The 25,160-nt window shown below is 32.7% G+C and overlaps 1 protein-coding gene across 5 annotated transcripts in view; it reads left to right on the plus strand.

Annotated features, from left to right (window-relative positions):
* The first annotated feature begins 1,153 nt into the window (after window positions 1-1,153).
* The window catches only part of LOC129003884 (collagen alpha-1(XVIII) chain-like), a 427,462-nt gene continuing 403,455 nt past the window's right edge, over window positions 1,154-25,160 (plus strand). For all 5 annotated transcript variants that reach the window (XM_054432216.1, XM_054432217.1, XM_054432220.1 and 2 more), the window contains exon 1: window positions 1,154-1,294. In XM_054432216.1, the coding sequence (XP_054288191.1) occupies window positions 1,275-1,294 (20 nt within the window). In that variant the 5' untranslated portion in view covers window positions 1,154-1,274. The remainder of the gene's footprint in view (window positions 1,295-25,160) is intronic.

The raw sequence follows: 25,160 nt of genomic DNA on the forward strand, positions 1-25,160 counted from the left end.
ATTTCCATTTAATGGAGGATTTCCAATAAAATAAAGGAAAAATTAGATTTTCTCAAAAAAGGCCCATACGATTTTGATGAAATTTGAGTATATAATAGTCCTTTAAATTCTAAACATAAAGGTACAAATCCAAATCCCCCAAAAATACGATTCAAAAGTTATTGTAGCCTATGTTATTTCCTAAAAAAAAAACACCATAAAAACGATAAATCTGATTTTTTTTTACTTCTACCCCCCTATTGCTGAATCAATTGCGGTTCAAAAATTATTGCATCTTTTGACATTTCCCTATAAAATATCATAGTTTCTCCCACTGCTTACCTATGATAAAGGTTGTTCACAAGATAATAGGAGAAAGTATGTGTCAGATTGCTAATAACGTGTATTTTTAAAACATAATAGATATTAGAGCGTTCCAAGAATCTTTATGTATATCCGGCATTTTCAGTGTTTTAGACAACGGTCGTAACCCTGGTCTTGTTACCATCTAACGCTGATCTTAGTGCTTGTCTAATGCTAATCACCTTGTTACAATCCATCAGCCAGAGCAATATAAATAATTTCAACCAAACAATAACTCCCGTAATCTAAATTACTACCAAAATAGAAAAGTGAATAAAAACATTTCTACCTCATGTTTTCCTTATCAATTCAGTTTCAATAAATATAGCCTATAGTAAAAATTACAAAGCAATAAATTCTAGTTACATAAAATCTTCTGGTAACTAAAACAAAACCCTTACTCAGAACCGAACCAATAAACAACCTAACCTAACCCTCAGAGAAGTAATATAATAAAGTATAGTAAATATTAGTAAATAACTTATCCAACACTTTCCACCCATTTTCACTCGTGTTTTACTTAATTGCAAATAAATCTTATACAATTGTAATCAATTCCATACGTGTTTTCAGACCTAAAATATTCAAAAGTATAAATATTTTCCGAAAGGTTTGATTGGAAAGCGTGTATTTATCTGCGTATAGCACAGAGGATTAGAGGATTGGCGGATCTTTGGCCATACTGTCGGCATGGAGGTTCAATATGACTGTCCAGGAGGGGGTTTATAGGGGGGTTTATTGAGGGTGGGGGTTGCTTCCCAACAACAGTGCGTCTCTGACGTCCGCGCCGTGACGTCGTGTGTTCAACGTTCGTATCTCGCGGTGAGTTCAACGTGCTGTGTTCGATACAAAGCCTCCTCGATTTCCGGTTCCGGTAGTGTTTGTCTTGCCTTATGGATTTCATCGTCGTTCACACAATGCTGCATTGAGGGATGACAATGATTAATTTAAGGTTGGTAAGATTCAAAAATGATATTTATGATGTACTGTTAAGGTAGACGATTCAATTGAAAGGCAAAATGCGTTTGATTTCAACATAATTTACAACTTACTTTCACAATTGTATTTAGGGTTTTACCACGTGCTTGTGTTTTATTGCACATCTTACTGGTCTTTTAGTTGCGAGTAAATATATTTCATGAACATGACGTATAGAGTTATTTTGACCAGTTAACACTATATTTTTTCAATCGAACTTACATGTTAATATTATGTCCATGTCAATGATATCAACAAACTTTAATATTATCGTAGCTAAAATTCACAATCACACGTGACTTTAAAATGTTTTAAAAATATACAGTATAGCCTACCAGTTTGTTTTATCAAGCATTATGCAAGTATGTGAAATGCACTATATTCTAAGTCCCATAATGCCCGATGAAGATTAAATAACTTCTGCATCAAGCACATCTAGTATATAACCATATTATCTCTATTTGCCGTCAGTTTAACAAAATTGAAATACATTAAATTTCCGACAATCTTGTGGTAAAATGAGATGCACAACAAAGGTGAGAGTAATTCCATCACGCTAAGGCAACGTTTTTTTTCTGCAAGAGAGCCATACAAATCCTCGTATTTTCCTGCCTAACGTAAACATGCTGTTAAATATGATAGTTATTTATAGCCAGTTTACAAATAAATGTTATTTCCATAGACACTGTCTTGGGTTTCAAACCATCAACCTTTAGATGCGAATGCAAGTTCTTTAACGATTACGTTTTTATATGATTATTTTTCTTAATTGACAACACAACAAGCACATGTTTACAACATCTATGATTCGGAAATTTGGTCCTTTCTTTAATATTTTTATAAAACTTAAATAAAACAAGATTGATCCGCAAATTGGTAAACAGCGGTAAACAGACAAATGATTGAAGGAACAAAAAATTAAGTATCATCCTACACTGTTTTACTTGCAACCGATCAAAGCTCAATTTAAGTTTAAGTCTACCGTATCTTAACCCTAACCACATTTAGATTGCACCTTAAAAACATATAGAACGTATTAAAGTAGGAAGCAGCATGCAATGTGCAGGAGGTGACACCACTAATAAAACATTCATGTTGCAACCTAGATCCAACCTCACTATATATCTCAATCATGATATAGAAATCATTGCTTTCACCGACCGTGCTTTGAATCACGCTTAGCCCTAATGTCTACTGTAGGGGTTTGTGTTGTATACAACTGTTATATCGTCATGACTGCATACCTGCATTGCGGAAGTAACAACTGCTACATTGTCTTACATAACATAGAGAGTAGACTCATATAGGATTGTTGTTCTTGTACAGTGTAGGCGTTACATGTTGTTACTTTATAGTTTGTATAACAACATTGCGGCAGTAGCAGTCCTACATTGTCTTACATAGCATAGAGGGTAGACTGATGTAGGGTTGTTGTTCTTGTACAGTGTCGGTGTTATATTATGTTGTTACTTTATAGTTTGTACAACAACATTGCGGCAGTAGCACCTGCTACACTGTCTTACATAACATAGAGAGTAGACTCATGTAGGATTGTTATTCTTGTACAAACGTTATTATATGTTGTTCCCTTTTAGTTTGTATTACAACATTGCGTAAATAGCACCTGCTACATTGCCTTACATAACATAGAGGGTAGACTCGTGTAGGGTTGTTGTTCTTGTACAGTGTCGGCGTTATATGTTGTTACTTTATAGTTTGTGTAACAACTTTGCGGAAGTAACAACTGCTACATTGTCTTACATAACATATAGGGTAGACTCATGTAAGTTTGTTGTTTTTGTACAGTGTCGTTGTTATATGTTGTTACTTTATAGTTTGTATAACAACATTGTGGCAGTAGCACCTGCTACATTGCCTTACATAACATAGAGGGCAAACTAATGTAGGGTTGTTGATCTTGTACATTGTAGGCGTTACATGTTGTTAATTTATAGCTTGTATAACAACATTACAGCAGTAGCACTTGCTACTTTGTCTTACACAACATTGAGGGTAGACTCATGTAGGGTTGTTGTTATTGTACAGTTTTTGTACCGGTGTTATATGTTGTTACTTGATAGTTTGTATAAACACATTGCGGCTGTAGCACCTGCTACTCTATGCAAGCTGCAAGGTGACATAGCCTAGTATAATCACTAGTGTCTGGTTATTGTATTTGTATAGTAGCAAAGATAGATCGTGTACCAGTTTGCAGTGGATACCAGCATTTCGCAATATCAGCTGTTACACCGTGCCAGGTGTGCTGGTGTGCAAACGATATTTGAAATAGTTCGAGGGGTAAAATGTAATGCATTTTTGATGATTTTTTAATAATCTTGGTTATCTTTGTGGGCAGAAATACATTATATTGTGCTGTATTTGTTATCCATTTCAAACATTTTGTGATAAATAATTGAATAGAATAGTATATGCATGAAAGTGTTTAAAATATCAATCTTTTTACCATATCTTCTATAAGAGAGATTAATAGTTTTTTCATACACTTCAGGGTTGTGGTTAAAAAATTGTTTGTAGCATAAGAGGGAAGATGAGCTATTACATATTTTTACCAAGAATAAAACAAAGATAAACTTTAATTATCAATTGAACCACATACTTAGATATTCCCTGTTTATTAAACAGGAACCCTTTTCAACCAGATATTTTATACGATATTACTTGAATGTAATATTAGAAGATAACACTCCAAATACTGGAAATGAACGTCAGCATTTGTATTTTTCATAGTAAACACCACGTGACACACTAATACAATTTCTCAATCTCTCTATTCTAAGTTAGTATTTCCTGCTTCAAACTTCCTCCTTGAACTTAATCTTGTTCTGTTCCAAGAAACCTATGCAAATAGTGACAACAAAATAAAATGTACAAGTATATTTTCAATCTTTTTAAGGATTTATACTATTTTCATTTAAATATTAAGTCTAACAAGTTCATGTTTGGTTAAACAAAAATTCTCAATAGTCATGTGAAACATACGTAATTAAAACTATTTATTTGAACTAAAATAAATTTAAATGGAATTTGAAACATACATCTCAGTTTACATTCATCTCTCTAGACCAGATTTGTCCATCTTACAAGAAATCTTTTTAAACTATTTAATTTGAATAGTAATATCTTTTTAGTTGGTAGTTACAAAAGTGTACTTGATGTACTAATTCGACTTATCTGTGCATTTTTTCAATCTTTGCCTGGTGAAATAAGTAATACTGTAAAATTTCACGTATATACCGCTTGGTAATCCACGTCAAGTAATAAAACCACTAACCCTCAGTCCTGCATTAATGTATTACATTCCCAGTTCAACATTCTCTTTACCATAACTTCACCGGAACAAAACAATTCCATTATCACGACACCGGACAAAGCGTCATCGCTATTCTAACCGTATCGTTCACCACTTTAACTCCATTATTTACAGTTAGGTTTAATATAGGTCTCATTTTGCTACAGTAATATCATAATGTATAAATCAAAAACATCCTTATCTTAGTAAATAAAATTGTATATAATTATCAGTTCAGCGTAAAAATTCTACACAAACATGGACACAGTTAAAAATCTACTCATAGTAAATTTGTCAATTAAAATATGTTTTGAACCATCTAACGGTTCTAGGAATTTGTGTGGTAAAATGTAGAGTTATAATAACACTCTATAAATAAGCCACAATGGTTTAATTTATGTATTTAAACATGAAATATTTCAAGAGGCCTAAATTAAATAATAACTAAACAACATTGTAGTTTACTGACATGTTGAATAGAAAAGAATGGTTTACTATGCTGCGAATTTACTCACTTTGGTAGAGACAATGTTAACTGTAATACAGGTGTCTGACAAAGTGTAGTCATGAAGCCAAGAGACATAATTAACGGTTCCGTTTAATCTGAAGGGAAGTTCCAAAGTTTACATCAAAGGTAGTCTGTAGAATATCTGTTACAACGTCCCTTTGATGGAGACAATGGTCTTGCATTTGATGTTGGAAACACGTGTTTCCACATTTTTGAAATATCTCCTCGGAGAAGCGTTAATTTTACTAAGGTTATAATTTCATTCCAAAAGCTTAAGATATATGTAAAACAAATGTATTATTTTTATCGTTACATGTTCGTTAATAATAATGGACTGTTATAGTTAACAAATACGAAAACATTTGTCGTTTTTCACTTTGACAACGTTAAACACTTCAAAGAAAACTAAAAAAATTGCAGTTTTAAAATCTTTTTTTAAACGATTTTTGCACATTTCTATGTAACCAACTGAAATAAGCTCAAGCTTTGCTTTACTTACCGGACCCTGAGTCATTGAGACTCACACACGATATTATACAGAGTGTTTTTAACACACATCCCAAATTAAAAGCACTGTGAGGCATATTTTAATGACAAAACAACCTTATATTTTGGTATCCCTGCGTTATTTACTTCATTGCCAATCAGGTGATAGTTATCCATGAAATTTAGTGTTGTTGGGAATTTATCGTAAATACTACAACATGGCGTTTCCCCAATCTCGAAGACCTTAGTCTGCAGGTTTGCTGCGATAGGGTATTCTTTGTTTACTACGGATCCGGTTTCCTTAAATTTTCAAACAAAAATCACCCCCTCGCAACAAACCTGCAGTCTAAGCGAATTTCTATATGCCTGATATAATTTCCACTTAAATCTAGAGATTTAAGCGTTCCTTGGATTCGGATTAAATTTCCTAAGATTTTTAAACGTCAATAATAGTTAGTTTATTAGGAACATCACTGGAATCTCACCTGGAAACTTAATTTTAAAATCTTCTTGGTATAAGACCAATGATTTACTTTCAATGTTCTATTCTAAGGCTTTGAGATTAAGGAAACGCCATGTTGTGTTTTATTTACAATACATTTCCATTAACACTAAACCTCGTTGATAGTTATGCAACAACGCAACAATTTAAATTGTTACAAAGAGAAAACAGAGCTCTTGATACAATTGTCGAGAATACATGCAAACTCCGATTGCTCAGGGACCTTGTTTGTTTATTCTCTTTAATTTAGTGGAATGTTTTATTTTACAATGTATATAATAATCGAATAATTCTGATTATTATAATTTTCGATTTTAATGTAAACGTGTTTTGTTTATTCGTTCGATATTTATCAATAACCTTACGAGTAAAGCTATAAATGGCAAATGCCACAATTTAATTTAGATTTCTCGTGGCTTTTGAGAAACAAACATTTTTGATTTATAAATTAATAAAATAAACTATTGATAAATAACACTTTAAAAAAAATCAATAGGGCTGTGAAAAAACCTGGAAAGCACGTTAAACGTGTTCAAAAACAATATTATTCTGTAACAGGCTGTATAAAAAACCCCATTACAATAGTATAGTGAATATAAAAATGCAGATTTTCCGTAATGATTTATCTTGAAAGAAACGTAGTGTATAAACAAATAAGAATGAATAAGAAATCACAAAATGGTAATCAATTGAAAAACTAATTAGTTGGTTGTATTTGCGTTGTCTGTTGATCAATATTTGAAAAGACGAAATAAAATTATCATGTGATTATTATATAATTAAGTACATTCCTTTATTTTGTATAGTCAATGCAGATTAGATCATAATTAAGAAAACACATAGTAAAATACTGAACTGGATAAACAAACCATTTGAGTCAACTATAATTTTTTATATCTCTCAAAAACGTGATTAATTTTGTTGTGTATGAATGATATGACTGTCAGCTACAAATAGGCTTCACCAAACATATTTTAATTTTTTAAGTGAATTTCCCTTTTAGGGAAAAAGCTTTTTAATGTTTAGTTTGTTTCCAAACGAAATCTTGCCATAACAATTAGTGCTTGACCAGTGCTTTATGTACTCCATTTTAATTTTTATAGGCTACTATTCAGTCTTTCTCAGTGCACTAGCTTGTCCAATATAGCCAATGTAATATAATTCCCATTGTAGTACTCTCTGCAAACGTTATATATTCTTGTAACTATCGTCGTCATACTAACCCTCTCCACCTAATGATATAACCTGAACGACAACCAGATCAACAATAGATATGCTTTACCATGTCTGAGCAATCATATAAATTCTTTGTTATGAGATGTTTTTTGCCGTAATACGCTCAATGCAGCATTTGAATTACTCCAATTTTCACATGCCAGCTAGATATCCTAGTATTATTATTATTATTATTTATTTATTTTTTTTAGAATTCGCCAACTCTAGATTTGCAGAGTAGTACTGTTCCATGTATAACATTCCTTGTGTTTTTTAAATAAATGCATTCACCATTTAAAAAATACTACTGAAATTTGAGATTCTTTTCTAGCAGTGTGGCAGAGCAATGTAAAAGGCGTTGTAGTTTTTCTAATTGTAGCTTTGAGCTACTAATATTAAGCTCGAACAAAGTTTAACCTTCCCTTGTATACGTAGAACTATTTTACACATACCGATCGGTCGGATGGACATTTGGTGACGCGAAAAGGATGTGGAAACAAATATTCAATTCGAAGTACATTGATAAATATTTGTTTATAAAAAAGGGAAAACCAGGGTTTGTTTTGACAAGCAGGTCAAATAGCAAACCAACTCCACTAATATAACAATAAACTGCAACAAAATCACTAAAGCGTTCAACAATGTTTCAATCAGCTGTACCGAGATAACCTGAGCAATCAGTGCTGTATTTGTTACGGAACGCATCCAACTGTAATCAGTGCAGTGAAATGATTGTTATTAATAAGCTGCGTTCAATATTGAATAATATATATATTCATTAATATTAATAAATTAAATCTACCTTTTTTCAAAGGAAATAATTTGTCGTTGATCATTTTCACTAGATGAACTCATAAATACATGAAAGGGTCATTATCACAAATAATAGAACATCCAATCATTTCAAACGTGTTTCATATCCAATTATGATAAACGCATTAAATTGAATTACTGGTCACGTCGTAAACAAGCATTATGTCCGGGAACAGTAACTGGTGAGGTTAGGTTAATGTTCAATCTATTTATTCAATTCGCAATCCCTTTACAACGTATGACATTTAAATTTAGTCTGTACTAAAAAAAAAACATTTAAATTTATACAATGACAATCCCGATATTTCAAAGTCTAAATAAGATTTACTCACCTCTACGATTATGAAGCATAATTTATTCACTTTTACCACTTGATGTTCAGTTGCATGTTGTAGTCGTAAGAGAAAACTAGTTCATTAGAAACCGAAATAAGTGTCATTCCACAATAAAACTCTATAACAACATAATCGTTCTTTATAGCTTAATATGTTTCGAAATATTATTAAAGCGAGGGAAAGCAAAGATTACTTGGATTTTATATTTAACTTAAAAAAGCATGGCCTTTACTTATGAATTGGGTCAAGATTTGTAAAGATGAAGGGTGCCAGCTTGCGAAAGATTCTAGTAACCTATTTGTACAAAAAGAGGAGAGTTTGCAAGATTTCAAAACAACACTCTCGCATAAGTATGTCCGAACCAATATACAGGGTGTCTCACCTAAATTGAATTTATAGCTAATATTTGTACTATAAGAAGTGTAGTTACATGTTAGTTAGTAGTTATGGGGCATTTCCCTTTATTTCTTACATTTTTTATGGTTTCAAAACTATTTCTGCTGTTTTATAATATGGCTGACAACTTTGTTATTTTTAAAGCCCCCCATACACGGGCGAGCATGTTCGCGAGCATGTTGGCGAACATGTTCGCGAACATGCTTGGCGTTGGCAACAGACGGACGAGCATGCTCGCGAACATGCTTGGCGTTTCCAAGAGACGGACGAGCATGCTCGCGAACATGTTCGCGAACATGCTCGTCGCTCGGTAGCGGTTCCTAGGCCTATTCTTGCTTTTCTTGTGCTCTGTGACAGTCAAGTTGTGTGTATGCCTATTTAGCCTACTCCTGCTTTTTGCTGCAATTACAGCATTTAGTTTTTTTTTTTTTTTGCAACATACGCATAATTTCTTAGACATAAATCAGGGGCGATTTATTTTTAGCCGATTTTGTAATCGGCCGATCTAAAAATAGACTGTTTGTGCCAGGCCTTAAGTTAACGGATTAAATTCATCTGATATGGTTTGAAAATAATGTTGGTTAAAATTCCATCGTTGTGCAATAACATTTCTCGTAGTTTTGCTTATTCTAGCCTTTCTTAGAATTATTTAATTGTGACAAATTACTACAGAATTGATTGTACACATTTGTGTAGTAATATACATATTGTAATTGATGAACCCTCTATTTTGGAAAGTCATTTAAATTTGTATTTATTGCGTTACAAACAAAAATATATATTTATTTAGCTTCTGTAAACATTGATTCTAAATCAATTACTGGAACTGGAATACATCAGAGTATCAACACCATGATGATTACAAGTGCAATCTGTCTATTGCGGCTACTTTGTAAGGGCGGTAACGAAGTAATAGTTTGGAACCGGAACGGTTACTTGTAATGAGTCCACGAGTGTAACTGGAATCATAGTAGCGACTACATGGATGGAATCATTTAGCATATCTCTATCCAAGTTGCAGCGGCGAACATGCTCTCGAACATATCGGTCGTCCCCACAGACGGGCGAGCATGTTCGTGAGCATGTTCGTTTTCGGGCTCGTCAAGTCCGACGAGCCGAGCACCGAGCCCAACATGCTCGCCGCGACAGATCCCACACATGGGCGAGCATGTTCGTCGCCAACACCGTCACGAGCATGCTCGCCCGTGTATGGGGGGCTTAAGGAAGGTATTTTATAATTGTTTAAGAATTTACATCTTTTTATTCCTGTGATTCTTTTTCTAAAGCTACTTGTTTAGGAGTTTCAGCGTGTTACACCTAAGAAAAAAAATGGCTTGTGGTATACATTCTGCATCCTGTAGCTCCTAAACGAGTATAAGTTTAGAGAAATTAGGCATAGAGCAATTAAGTTTTAAAATTGTATCAAGATAAAAAAAATGATAAAGCCAATATGTTACAACATTAATGAATGTTAAGAATGGTTTTTATGATTGTAGTTGCAAATGAAATTAACTTACAAATAAAGGTTTGGGCAGCAAAAGGTGGTCCTTTAATATACAGAAGCTTGTTGTGCCGAGCAGCCCACTTTTTCATCTTACTAACTTTATTTATTTTGTTTGTTTTGCTTTATTCTACTATTTAAAGGTAATAATAATAGTAATGCATATGTTTGAGTCGTAGCCAAAGAGATACTGATATTTATTAAGTAAAACATTTTAGTATGACCTATTAGTATTATCATTTGACAGTTTGCTTACATGACCATGACTAAACTTAAATGGGAATAACGTGCATCTGCTATGTATTTGGGTTAAACTTAACGGGTTTTCTTAAAAAAGACTTAAATTTAAGGATATAAGTAAACCAACTAATAATAAACTATAAAAAACAAACACCTACTAATAAACTATCAAAGTAAACTATCTTTAAAGCTGTTTTGATTTAAACAGTGTATTTCAAAGACGGGACATCGTGAATCCGACATCTTAAGACCTGTTTTGAATGCAAAGTACGTACAATATTACATGTGAAGCTGAAGATGTTGCTCTTGAGATCAGAGAAGTGATGAGGCCCAGAACGTTCAGTGTGAGGATTTTAGAGTAGAAGTGGTTTGGGGAGGGGGAAGACTTTACACAAAAGTAAGCAGAGTTGAGTAAAGGAGTAGTAATAGAGATCTTTGATGTTAGTGTGGACTGCAGGTAACTGTTGCAACAAACATATCGACCGTTGTTACATTTTACATTTAATTGGCATTATTATCAAAGCATTAACTATTTATATAAAAGAATTACCACTTTATATATGCAGTAGTACTCTCTGTGTAAACTTATAACAAACAAATTAATATTGAATCACTTTTATAGTCTGAATAATTCACCAATGTTAAATTATTTTTTGAGAAAAATCAAGCATCTATAAGCCAATAAAAAACGAATATTTTCATAATTGCTTTTGCTTAAAACTGTTGCTGATACTTAACACCTCTATATATTTATTTTACATAGAGGATAGTTCGAGATCTACCTTGCAAAGGAAAAGAAAGTATAAATTGGACCCATAAAAACCATAATAAAAAATGAAAAACTGTGAAACCATAACGACTTATTTTTGTAAAGGAGATTTACGATGTGTTTGATGAAGTTTCAATTTCGTTTAAGATATAACTAAACTGAGGTAAAAACTATTATTTGACTACATAATATGTTAAAAACTTCTGGATAAATGGGTCTAAAGTTACACTGACGAACAAGTATAAGTTTCTTCTAGACCTGTCAGTGAGAATATCTCACGTATCTTTTGACTTTAACACAAGTTCAACTTTCGTATCAATATCATACAAAAGTGGCATTAACTAGAGTTTCTATATATACCATCCATTACCGATATTATATCTGTTACATCTGTATATTATATCTGTTCAGTAGGGTTTAGAATTGTAATACAAGTATTTTTGTTCCTTTTAATTGTACATAGCTAATGTACACAACAAGTTGTAGAAGGTTCTCGCCTTGAACTTTAATGTTGATCTATTGATTCATCGGGTTTAACAACATGTTGAACGGGCCAATATTTTGAAAATGGAAATCATAGCTTCTAATTTTAATGTAAGTTTCTAGAACATTTTAAGCAATGGTTAAATGAATTCAAAAACTACATAACGAAAAATAAAATCATCCAGGGAAATTGGTCTAACCCACTAATACTAACCTATATAAAATACTCTTTTAAATTGAAACTAGCCATGACAAAATTAAAAAGTCTAAACATGGATTTTGTCAACCACAATTCATAGTTCAATATTTTACGTCGTTATTGTTTGTGAAGAACTACAACATTAAAAATGATCCAGCTAATACCAATCTGAGGCTAAACATGTTTAACAGTTATTATGAGTCAATTGAAATGGTGTTTTGGTGTCAGCTTAATGCTAATTTTAATAAAATGCTAGTTTGAAGATCAAGTTAAAAAGAGTAACCCATATGTGTTACTCTAAGATTAACAGTTACTCAATTCAATCTGCAGATTTAACTAGCAATATCGCTAGTTAAATCTGCAATTACGTTTACAACTTTGACTCTTTTATCCCTCCCCCACCCCTCTCATAGGCAAAGCCCCTCTCACCAACAACACTTTCAACCCCTAAATCTCCAGATGGAACGTTCCGTGTCTCATCTCGTCTTTGTTCCCACGAGATGATCTTTGGCTTGACATACAATATTGTATGTATTTTGCATTCCAACATGGTCTCAAATTTTAATACTAGATGTTTCCTTACATCTTTGAGTTGAATTTGTAAAACATTTAATTTGTAATATATTTGTCAGAGGATGGCCTATCCTAAACCTCTCTTAGTCGTAAACATGTTTTGCTCATACTTAGATGTAAATAAAATATGTATCTTTTCAGTGAGAGAAGCTGTAACTTGTAACTATACAACTCAAATAGAACAATGCAGTACAGAACAAATGAATAAAGTAAGTTGGTAAAATACAAGAGGGCCGCCCAGTGCAATTATCTTGTGTCAAATGGGCTCCACATTCTGCCTGTGACCTTCATTTGTAAGTTTTACAACATTTTTAATTTCACTAACGTAATTACCTTAATGAAGTTGTATAAAATTGTATGAGCAAATTTAAAGTATTTACTGAGGTAACGCACTAATTTATAATTTTTTTTGTCCTGAGTTCGAATCCTGCAAATGAACAATGCTATTAAGATATAGGATAAACACGGAACTCTCTAGGCCTACCCTGTTTTAAACGGTTCAGGGCTAGAATCTAGCATGTTAGGATGTTTAGAAAAAAACTTCGAAGAGTTATGGCCAATTTAATTCCTTATTTTAAAAAATCAGATTTTTTTAACCCTCCGAGGGTCACGCGTCAAAAAATAGACGCACAACACACTTTGTGTAGGGTCACGCGTCTAGTTTAAGACGCACAAACATCGTTTACGGCGAAGGCTCTATGACTGACTGAATCGGATTGAACTGGATCGAGTTAGGTATCGTTCTTTTCATTAGATTCTAAGCTTTCTAAAGGTCTGTCTCTAAGCGCTGTTTGTTCTCTGAGCCGATCGTAATTGTTAGCAGACAGCTGACGTGCATATTAGTAAACAGGTTACTTAACCTCGGACCGATGACTGATGTGTTTTATTATGTTTATCATTGTTTTAGTGTTAAAAATCAAAAGTAGTGATATACGTGGTGCATTATAAGAAGATTTAAGTGGTTTTGAAGTGCTGGTTGATGATCCTGAAGAAGTAGGTAGTGATATTGATGTAAATTATCAGCCAGATTCCTAGCTATGGTTAGGCTATGCATTCTTAGCTAAACGCTATGTACTGAAATCCGTTTTTCGCTCATAACTTATTTATTTGATAACTTACCTCGCTATATGATTATATATTTGTAATCCTCATTAAATTTAGAACAAAGTGGCTATTTTCAAATATTTATAGGCCTATAATTTATACAATTTCATTGAGCGCGAACTTACTGTCAAATTATCTTACAAAACAATGCGAACTTACAACTTCTAAAATGCGTATTTTAGAATAAAAGATAGGTTCCCAACTTCTTTTCGATTCAATTATATAGCAGTTTTTATCGTTTTAAAAATTATCTTTAATATACAATATACAAATTATTTAAACAAAAATACTGTTCTGTAGGTATTTGTTAGGAGGTTTTAAGTTCAGTAAGTTATTAACATAACCCTTAGGACATCACTGATATTAATATCTTCGCTGAACTCCTTGCAATTCATTTTTTTTAATTTTTTCCTTATTACTGCTCTTAGTGCTCGTGTACGAACATAATCGTCTTTGTTTTGATCCTACAACTTAATTGGAATTTTGACTAAAATATTCTTTATTGCCATTTATTACCCTGACTCACGACCAAGATAAAAAGAAGTTACCAGTAGATTATGAAGTTAAGAGTAAACGAACATAAAATGTTTGATGACATTTTGAAATTCAAGAAATTTTAACATGTTAACTATCCGCGTGATTTCACTCTATAACTTCATGAAAATTAGTTTTTATCCATGTCAAGTGATTTCTTCGTGTTGTTTGGACATAATTTTGGATTTAATCATACGAGGACATCCATATCGTTCTGGCTCTGTAATGAGCTTGGCAATAAAACGTTGTCCGCTTATCCACTTAACACCACAGCCATGTTTGGATTGAATTACGCACATCGATAGCAGGATCAAACCTAGCTCATGTTCTGTGTGGATTAATATTTCAATGCGTCCATGGTTAAATTATATTCAAACGAACGTTTAAATGTTGTAATTGATTAGTAGACGTATAACCTGTAGACTGGATTCATAAGTTACACAATTTCTTTTCGTAATACTGCAGAAAATTGTCGTTTTAATGCATGCGTTGTGAGTCTAAAATAGCATGTTTACTCTCTAGCTAGGGAGTAAAGCGTTTTTAGCCCCTAGGGAGTAAACATCAAAAAATGTCACTGGATATAATAATAATTATATTATTCATAATAACCATAAAGAGGTTGTCATTGCAGCAAAATATACGGTGTACCACAGTGATAAATAGAGTTAAATTCTAAGTCAAACGATAAAATGTTTTTAAAAAGTTTTAAAATGGAAACATGTTTAGTTGTTCAGAAAATTATTTTTATAAGGATACTATAAAGAAGTCATTCGTGCTGAAGTAAGAATGTTAGGTTTACACCATAAACAATTTTAGCAATAAAATCTTATATCAAAATTGAATATGATTGTATACATTTGAATAATAGAATAATGTTGAATAGGAAAATAATGACCTACCAACATGAAGTTGTATAAATGAATAACGTCTAAAATAGTAGGTTAGTGTCACACAGAAAATAATTTCACTCCGAAACGGAAAATTATACGTAAAAACATTGACTTTATAACCACACTGGATATAAAGTCAATTGCAAAACTATAATACAAAGGTGTCTGCCAAAGTGTAGCCATGGAGTCAAGAGACATAATTAACGGTTCCGTTTAATCTGAAGGGAAGTTCCAAAGTTTACATCAAAGGTAGTCTGTAAACTATCTGTTACGACGTCCCTTTAAAGGAGACAATGGTCTTGTATTTGATGTTGGGAACACGTGTTTCCACATTTTGAAATATCTACTTAAGTAAAAGCCAAAAATAGCCGTAGGGTTTCGGTTATTTCAAAAGAATAATACTAAAGGACATCCATAGATTTTAGTATTGAATTTACATGTCAAAATATTGGATTTTCCTTTTAATATATACAAATAAAACCTCTTAGATGCTTTTTCGATTAGGCCTATCAAACTTCACTCATTTAAATGAACTGTTATTAAAACTCAGTTATTAAATTGTTGAACTGTAATTTTTTTTGAGCATTCAAATAAAAAAGTTAATAATTGTATTTAATCAAGTTTAAAGTAACACAACTGATTAGAAAAACTATAATTATTTAAACGTGGCAAACATTTATCAAATATTCATATAGTGATTTATTTATTCAAACGGCCAATGTTTCCATGATAAATTCATCGTACTTCTAAACAACGTTTGAGTTACTATGCTGCTAAAAGCTTTGAAGTAAAATTAACATTTCTTTCTCGATTTGATATTTTGAAATATAAAAACATTATAAACATGTTCTTGATAGGAAATCGATTAAATTTATTATTAATTGTACGCGATTTTTATATTTATTATTTTATTTATTTTTACTATTTATACTACTACTACGTTTAAATTGTTACAAACAAAACAACACAGCTTTTGAAACAATTGTCGAGTACACATGCAAACTCAGATTGCTCAGGGACCTTGTTTATTGTCTTTAATTTAGCTGAACAGTTTTTATGTAAATTATCTGTTTGAATGATACAATTAAAATTAAAATAGTTTTATAGACTTACTAGCAGAGTACCCGTCCTTCGTACGGGGTTGGAATATAAGTATAAAATGCTTATTGCAGTTATACTCAAGCTTTGCGTTTGCAATAAGGGAGGAAACAGTTTGATAAAATTTGCTTTTTTAAATTTACAGTATTCTATAGTATTACACATCTACCATAGCCATAATGTTCTACCACTTCATCTAAACAACAGAGAAAAATAAATTATCAACAATTTGCAAAATATCACAAAATATTCATGAAATGAAAAACATAAACATAACTGTAAACAATCCTACTTTGACAGTTCTCATTGCGAATCACAGTTTTTTGTTGCTGCTTAGTTCATATTAGCAGTTTTCATAAATGCAAAAAAAATATAGTGCTGCACCCTGTTGGTAAATCTTATAACTTTTTAATGCTTTTCTATATCATAGAACCAACTTTTTTAGTTGAAACAGCTGACTAAATTCTTTAATTCCCTTTAAATATGAATACTCATAAGGTTAACATGGAGAATTACAGAGCCACTGTAGCCCAGGCAAATTAGACATATGCTCCCCAAAAAATCGTCTAAAGCTGGAAAGTGTTTTAATACCTTTTGGGGGTCCCAAATAAGACTCCTGTGAGTTTGCGACGGATTCTGACGTCTGCTTAAGTTTTGGGAGTCAAAAAACTATGAAAATTTTGCACTTTTTTCAGTTTTTCGCTTATAACTCCTAAATAACGAATCCTAAGGAAAATGATGTTCAAAGGTGACTTTTATTGCATTACATTCCGCGTCGATTGATGTTAAATACGTCAAAATCGGCCGAGCCGTTTAGCCGCTGTAGCTTTTCAAAGTTGGGATATTTTCATCAACATGGCCAAAAGGTTGATTATTTGACCAGTTTTCGGCTTACAACTCCTAAACGACGCATGCTATACAAAAATGCACCTGTAGTTAGTTTGGAAAAACACAAAATTCGGCGTAGAATTATGATTATGAATTACTAGATAGTGGTTTATTCCATGGTTATCATCCAGAGGTTTATCCAAGAATGTGTGAAGGGAAGGGTAGCAAGACCCCCTATGTAATTTTAAATCTAATATTGTTATCTGGGGTTACAAAAATTCTAGGATTCGTCCTAAGCTCCCATTTATACGATCCCATCTATGGACACTCCAAAATGGTGTTAAGCGATTCTAATATATAATAAGATCTTACAACGAGAAAGATTTGATTAAATATAGCAATAATGTTATTTTTATTTTAATAAGCGAAATATGATAATGGGACAGATGTACATAGTTTTACTATGTATTTAGCCTATTAAAAAAACCCATTTGGTAGTTTTCGTAGATTTTACCATATATAACTTTTCTACTTCTCATCATTAGAATCTTAAGAATTCATTCTTTGCTCTTATTGGTCTTGCCACAAATGGTGACATTCGGTACCATCCATCTTTTTCGTCAGATATAGAATTGAGATAATCGTGCCCCTTGCAAGTCTTTCAGACAGTAGTGCATTATATCCCTGCATTTCAAAAGGAGCAAGATAATGTAAACCTTTTTTAACATGTACTTACTGTACTTACCGTAATACGGTAATACGGTACCGTATTACGGTAACGGTCGAGATAGGTAGACGGAGTTGAGAAGTTCTTGTCGAACCGGTGGATTAACCGTAGTGATGGGAGCTAACCCATTGGCGTTAATTTTCCATACCTATCTCTCTGAATTAAGTACACTTTTAAATGAGCTCTAAAGGATTGGTGGATGAGCAGCCCCTTTTGTTAGAATCAATGTCAAAATTAGTTGAAAGTGTCTTCTAAAAGAGACCAACCCTCACTGGATTTGGATATTTTCTGCTCCCAACCATGTATAGGGCCAACCCGCTTCAGAACACAGTGAGATCTACATTGATTGGAGTAAACAGCATGAGTAGTTTTAGGCTACATGAATAGATTTTCGACTTTTCTACATCACGCTTTCTTCATCAAACTGCGCTAGTGGGTGCGGACCTATTTTTAATCCAAAGTATGATTCAAAAATGAGGCTTGGATTTAATGTGGAATATCACGTGCCGACTGAGGGGGCAAATTCTTCTTTAATCTTTGCTGGTGTCATCACAGCTCGCAATTATGGTCACCACTTCCTTTTATTCTGCACAGTTTATGGTCATTATAAGCTTGCCTATTTACGATTTTCTTGCAAGCTGTGCCTTTTCATTATGCTTTATACATATCTCGCGTTGATGCTATCATATGGGATAACTGCTGAGCCGATTGACATGAGCGAACTATTTTTAGTAAATGGGTCGTGACACTGAAACCATTTGATGAATTTCTTTTTGATCCCACTGTATCCTTGGAGTTTATATTGTCAACTTGCTGATAATATGTTGAAGAGGTGATCCCACAATATCCCTTAATTTGATGGGTAGCATTCACTGCGATGGGCCTGCCAGCGAACCATTGGGCTAGATCCCCATCATTGATTCCCCTATCTCGGAAAAGCTCTCCACAGTAAGATGAATCATAAATCATAAATCTTTATTGGTTATTAAATAACATATGTTACAATAGACTTCGTCAATAAAAAAAAGTGCCAAAAAGGGCCATAGATTCTAGATAGTATAACATGGAATCTTCACTAAATATAACAAAGACAACAAGAAAATAAATAGTTAAAAATCATTTGAAAAAAACAGAACTATATACAGAAACAAAAAGTAAGGTACTTAAACAAAGTGATTGAAAGACTAGGTAACAGTTGACTAGGGACTAAGTAAGAACTAGATAACAATTTTACCATAACAATTATGTTCTGCAAAAAATTCATCCAAACTGTAAAAAGGGTGGTCAGCAAGCCAAACCATCAACTTTTCTTTTAGCCGAGTACAAGGAATGTCAGGTTATTTCACTTGCAAAACAATTTACTATTTTTAGATGTTGCTCTCATGAGCATTTACTTGTTCATAGGCCATGCTGCAGGATCCATGACGTCACACTAGTGGATAGATTCACTGCCATATCCCCTATGTTTTTGGTAATAAGGCTGGTTGTTTGCCAGATTTCAATGGTAAGATTTTAAACTTCGGAAACTTGACAAGCATCTGATCTAGTGTTAACAATCAATAGCGGTTAAATGGTGAAGCCGATCTTAATGAATTGGAAAACATTCTACGCAGACGTTTATGCTCTACAGGAAACTACTACAGGAACATTTTTTTATAGCATGCGTTATGAGATGTAAGCCAAAAACTGAAAGATGAATACAGGGATGGATCGTATATAATGGGTGGTTGGGATATGAATCCTAGAATTTTCGGAACCTCGGACAACAATATTGGACTTAAAATTAGATAGGGTGTCTTACTCTCATCACACCTTATTAGATAAATCTCTGGATGACCATCATGGAATAAACCACTATCTAATAATTCATAATCCATTTAAGGACAGGATCTATGTTGTTACCAATTTTAGTAAAATTTCCCAACTTTAACTTTAATACTTTTTTCTATGAAATGGCGACCATACGAAGTAAGTAACAATCAATTGCCGTTATTGATTAATAAAAAAAACATTATACGCAGAATTTTGTGTTTTCCATACTCACTACAGGTGCATTTTTGTATAGCATGCGTCGTTTAGGAGCTGTAAGCCGAAAACTGGTCAAATAATCAACCTTTTGGCCATGTTGATGAAAATATCCCAACTTTGAAAAGCTACAGCGGCTAAACGGCTCGGCCGATTTCGACGTATTTAACATCAATCGACGCGGAATTTAATGCACTAAAAGACACCTTTGAACAACATTTTCCTTAGGATTCGTTATTTAGGAGTTATAAGCGAAAAACTGAAAAAAGTGCATAATTTTCATAGTTTTTTGACTCCCAAAACTTAAGCAGACGTCAGAATCCGTCGCAAACTCACAGGAGTCTTATTTGGGACCCCCAAAAGGTATTAAAACACTTTCCAGCTTTAGACGATTTTTTGGGGAGCACACCCTAAATTTGATCTAATTTGCCTGGACTACTGGGGCGGAGCCCGAAAGGATTTTTGAGATAAGAATATGCCTATATGTTAATCGGGAATGTAAGTTATTATCATGCAAAATTTCAGCCCAATCCGTCCAGTGGTTTATGCGTGATTGAACTTCAAACAAACAAACAAACAAACAAACAAACACACAAACTTTCACATTTATAATATTAGTAAGATAAGATGGAAAACTTATGAACTATTATTCGGGAAAACATCATGGAGTTTTTCTTGCACACGAGAACTACGCAAAAACGGCCGTTACATAAATAAACCGCCCTCTCATTACTATAACTATAATTAATACTATACTATAATTAATATTATTATTTACCTTGCCCTTATTCATAGTTATATTATAACCACTAACGATATACCCTATAATAAACACATGACTGCAACCAGATCAACAATGGATCAGCTCATACCTGTGCAATCAGAGCACGCAGTTGTTATGGTCTGCTTGTTACTGTAATCAGTTCAGTGCTGCGTTTGAATTATTTTGATATATTTCACATTTTAACAAAACTGTTTTTAGCGAATTTCCCATATAGGGAATAAGCTATTACCGTAGGTCTCATGGTAAGACCTGGACCCGGGCTGATTTACTTTTTCGTTTTGAGGTCCCCAGAGGCCAAAAACACCATCCGTTCAAATTCATATATATGTATATATTTATATGTTTATATATATATATATATACTAGCTGACCCGGCGAACTTCGTATCGCCTAAGTTATAGGTTTCCCCTAAGACAGACCGATGGAAAGAAAGTACCGTTACGTTTAATTTTAAAGATGATCTCGTTCGCATCGCTCAATCACGTCCTGGTTGAAGTTCGTTCGCTACGCTCACTCACCTTTGGGTTGGAGCTCGTTCGCTACGCTCACTCACCTTTAGGTTGGAGCTCGTTCGCTGCGCTCACTTGCCTTCAGGTTAGCTCGTTCGCTACGCTAACTCGCCTCCAGGTTGAAGTTCGTTCGCTACGCTCACTCACCTTTTGGTTGCAAATTAGCTGTTGTCATAAATGTAAAAGAAATAATAGTGCTGCACCCTGTTGGTAATCCTTGTAACTTTAATGCTATTGAACATCATAGAACAGAACCAACTTGTTTAATTGAAACAGCTGTTAAGATTCATTAATTCCATTTCTCATAAGGTTAACATGGGAAACTCCAGAGCCACTGGGGCGGAGCCCTTTTAAGAATTTCGAAACGGGAAATAGTTTACGTCCGATTCGCATACCTACAGAATTTACACACCAAATTTCATAACGATCGGTGAAGTCGTTCCGGAGGAGTTTGCAGACAAACACTGTGACACGAGAATTTTATATATTAGAAAGAAAGATAAATGCGTCCGTTAGCACGATAACTCGAGCAAAAATGATCCGATTTTGATGCAATTTGGTACAAACGTGTAAACCTACGTTTATTCGAACGAGTTCGCGATCCAGCATGATCGGACCATGGGAACGGGGGTTAACGGGGGGTTTTATGGGGTAAAATAGGTTTTTCCCACTTTTGACAAAAAAAACATAAAATTTAGCAATTTCTTTAATTAAACTGTTGTAACTTGTTGATTAAGTAAACTGTTGTAGTTTGCTTGTTTATGAACATATTTTTATCAAATTTGGTAAATGTTTTTATTTCTTAATAACTATTAACATCTTACAAAAAAAAAAAAAAAAACAAAAAAAAAAAACAGTTTTACCCTCCTGATGCAGCAAACCTAAGTACTTGTTAAACTAATTCTATTTAAATAGGCAATAAATGTTATATTTTTAAGGATAAATTTCAGTTTAAATCCAATCAGTCAAATGGAAATTCGCTTAGTTTGCAGGTTTGCTGCGGCGGGGGTATTTATATTTTTATAATCATTGAAACTAATACTTTCAGTTTATTTTATAATTGGGACAGACATAGCATAACAAATATTGTAATTGCTCATATATTATTGATTTGAATCAGCATAACCACTATAAGATGGACATACGTACCATTTAACTTAACGAAATAGCAGTGGAGGTTAGAAAAAAGTAATAATCTTTCATATCTCCCATGGAAACTTATCAACAAAAATATCCTTATAAGCTTTACAAGATAACTTTAAACTAACGTGGGAACTGTATAAAGTTTGAATTAACACTCAAACCACGGAGAATAAACTATTACAAGTTTCACGACAATCGTATTTACATTGGAAAATGCCAAAATGACATGAAAAAAATAAATTTGATTTTATTGAAATATATAAATATGTTTGTGTGTTATAAAATACACATAGTTGGTTTTGACAAGCAATTCAAATGTAAAAACCAACTTGACTAATTTAACGTGATAATACCTGCTCATTCATTGTTGATCCATGGCGTATTTGTTACGGAATAATACCAAGAACTACTACAAGAGCTACTATATTGGATAAAATAGTGAAATATAATTATAAAAGTACAAAATCCCATTCAAAGCGAATTGGCTACATAAACAGTAAAGTAAATGATTTACTATTGACCACGAATAATTACTGAAATATACGATATTATTATTACCGCGAGTTATGTTACAGCAAATCATTTCATACGGGGTGGAGCTCTAATGTTGGTAAACCAATTAAATTTAATCACTGGCAAACTCGTTAACAATCTCCTATTTCTGTAACTGATATACGCAGGTTAATTTTCAAACCAACAATAGAATTCACAATTACAATTGGAACAACTGAGTATGTTTTTTTTAAGTCCCATAAAAAAGAGGGTTAGTAATAGAAAATTGTTATTTCTGAGCGTCTATAAGATTCAATTTTTCTCTTGACGTATTTGATTTGTAGTTATAAATTAGCATTTGAGTCACAAAGTGAGGCGTAAACAGAGTTGTTAATCAGAAACAAAATGAGTGTTGTCAGTCCAAAATATTGTTAGTTGTTAATGTCTCGTAATTATTTTGTTAAATAATTAGGAAATTGTTAGAAATATTAACGATAGTGTTATCAATGTTTTTATATCGCGTGCACTGTTTTCTAAGGACCCAAAATTAAGCCATTAAATGTTTTTTGTTGACTGGCATATTATTTTTTAACCAAGATTAACAAAATTTTCCTAAAAAAACATTTATGTAAGGCAAATATATGAGTGAAATAGAAATTATATGAACATTGATAAACCGTTTACATGACATCTGACCTATAATGCATCACAAGGACGTAAAATATTTATTACATGACATCATGACTAAACAGTTTACTTTAAAAAAGGTTCTTCGTCTTAAACTAGTTTCCTTTACTAGTGTGTCAAGGACTGTAAACACGAGTTTTTACATTATTTTATAAAATGTCTCGGGTCTCGGTTGTTTGTAATAAACATGTATTTCTAAAAACATTTTTTGTTATATCTCAAGCAATAAATATGAAATAAGAATCATAATGAATGCAAGGGTATAAAAAGGGATATTTCTTAGATATGAGACACAAAACCACAGTTCACTTAGATTCTACTGAGATTTCCTTTGATGTTAACTTTAGCACTTCCCTTTAATTATACTCAACCGTCAATTTTGTCTCCTGGGTTCACCAACCTTTTGAAGAGTTAAACATAATGTTTTCTCAGTCTAGAACGTTCTAGAACGTTGTTTGGGAAGTTATCACGATAAATAAATAAATAATTAAACAAATAAATAATAATTGCGTTTGGAATTTTATTCAATTTCGCACAAACGTCAAATATGATGCATTGCTAGTATTTCAGGAGATATTCTTATTTAATCCACAACATAAGTTGATAATAGGGAATTATGACGATGTATTTTCCATTTAATTAAAAACACAACTTTTAAGATAATATCCTTGAGATTGTTAAAATATATCACCTATTTAGTCATGAAAGTTTAACAGTCTGTTAAAAAAGAAACAGTCATTAACATAAATAATAGTGTAGGTCAGACAAATGTAAAAAATCGTTACCAGTAAACGGACTACTAAAAAATTAAATAAGTTGGCGAAGGTTTTTATTAGTGTTCCTAGTTAAAAATGTACTTAACTTACAAATGGAAGTTTGGGCAGCAAAAGGCGGTCCTTTGTAGAAGATTGAGTCCATTATACAGAAGCTAATTGTGCTGGCCGAGGCCGACCCTCTTGTACTTTTCCATCTGTATTTATTCATTTGGTTCTTTTCGTAGGCTATTCTTCTAGCTTTTAGTCCAAAAATTGAAGGTGGTGTTTAAATATTATTACTGTTTCACTCTCAATATCTTAGTTTGAACAGTATTAAAGACAGAATTAATATTTCGTAATGACAACTAATCACATATTAGATGAAACACCCACATTCACTTTAAATGTTAAATAGCTGTTCCTTGAGCTGTATTTTAATTTGTTTGGTAAGAATTTTGTTTGATAGGGGAAAAATACTATTACTATGTACATGGAGGATTTTTTTTATGGGGATTTATTTTTGAGGTTTGGCATTAGTTCATAAAAACTAGCGCATACCGTTTTGTTTGTTCGCATTTCAAAACAGATTTTTATGTAGTGTATCATTTGTTTGTATTTTCATTCAAGCATTTTATTTGAAATTCTGCTTACGTAAAACACAACTCTTATCCTTATCATTTATTAGTCGTAGTCTGCTTCCCTGATTTTCGATTTACTTGGGTTGTAAAATTTAAAGAGTTCGTTGCATTTCAAGTTAAAAGTACTATAATTTAAAATTATTATTATGTTTTATAATACTAAAATGAATTTTAGATTCACATTATTTTCAAACTCTCCAGACTCTTATATCATATGTTTAAAACTAGAGTATCAAACTCATCAAACAAAATTATTCACAAAACATTGATTTACCGTACTAAAACACACTAAAAGT

The sequence above is a fragment of the Macrosteles quadrilineatus genome, unplaced genomic scaffold (genome assembly GCF_028750875.1).
Source record: "Macrosteles quadrilineatus isolate MER2022 unplaced genomic scaffold, UCM_ALF_1.0 Scaffold_9__3_contigs__length_116548681, whole genome shotgun sequence".
Classification (NCBI taxonomy): Eukaryota; Metazoa; Arthropoda; class Insecta; order Hemiptera; family Cicadellidae; genus Macrosteles; species Macrosteles quadrilineatus.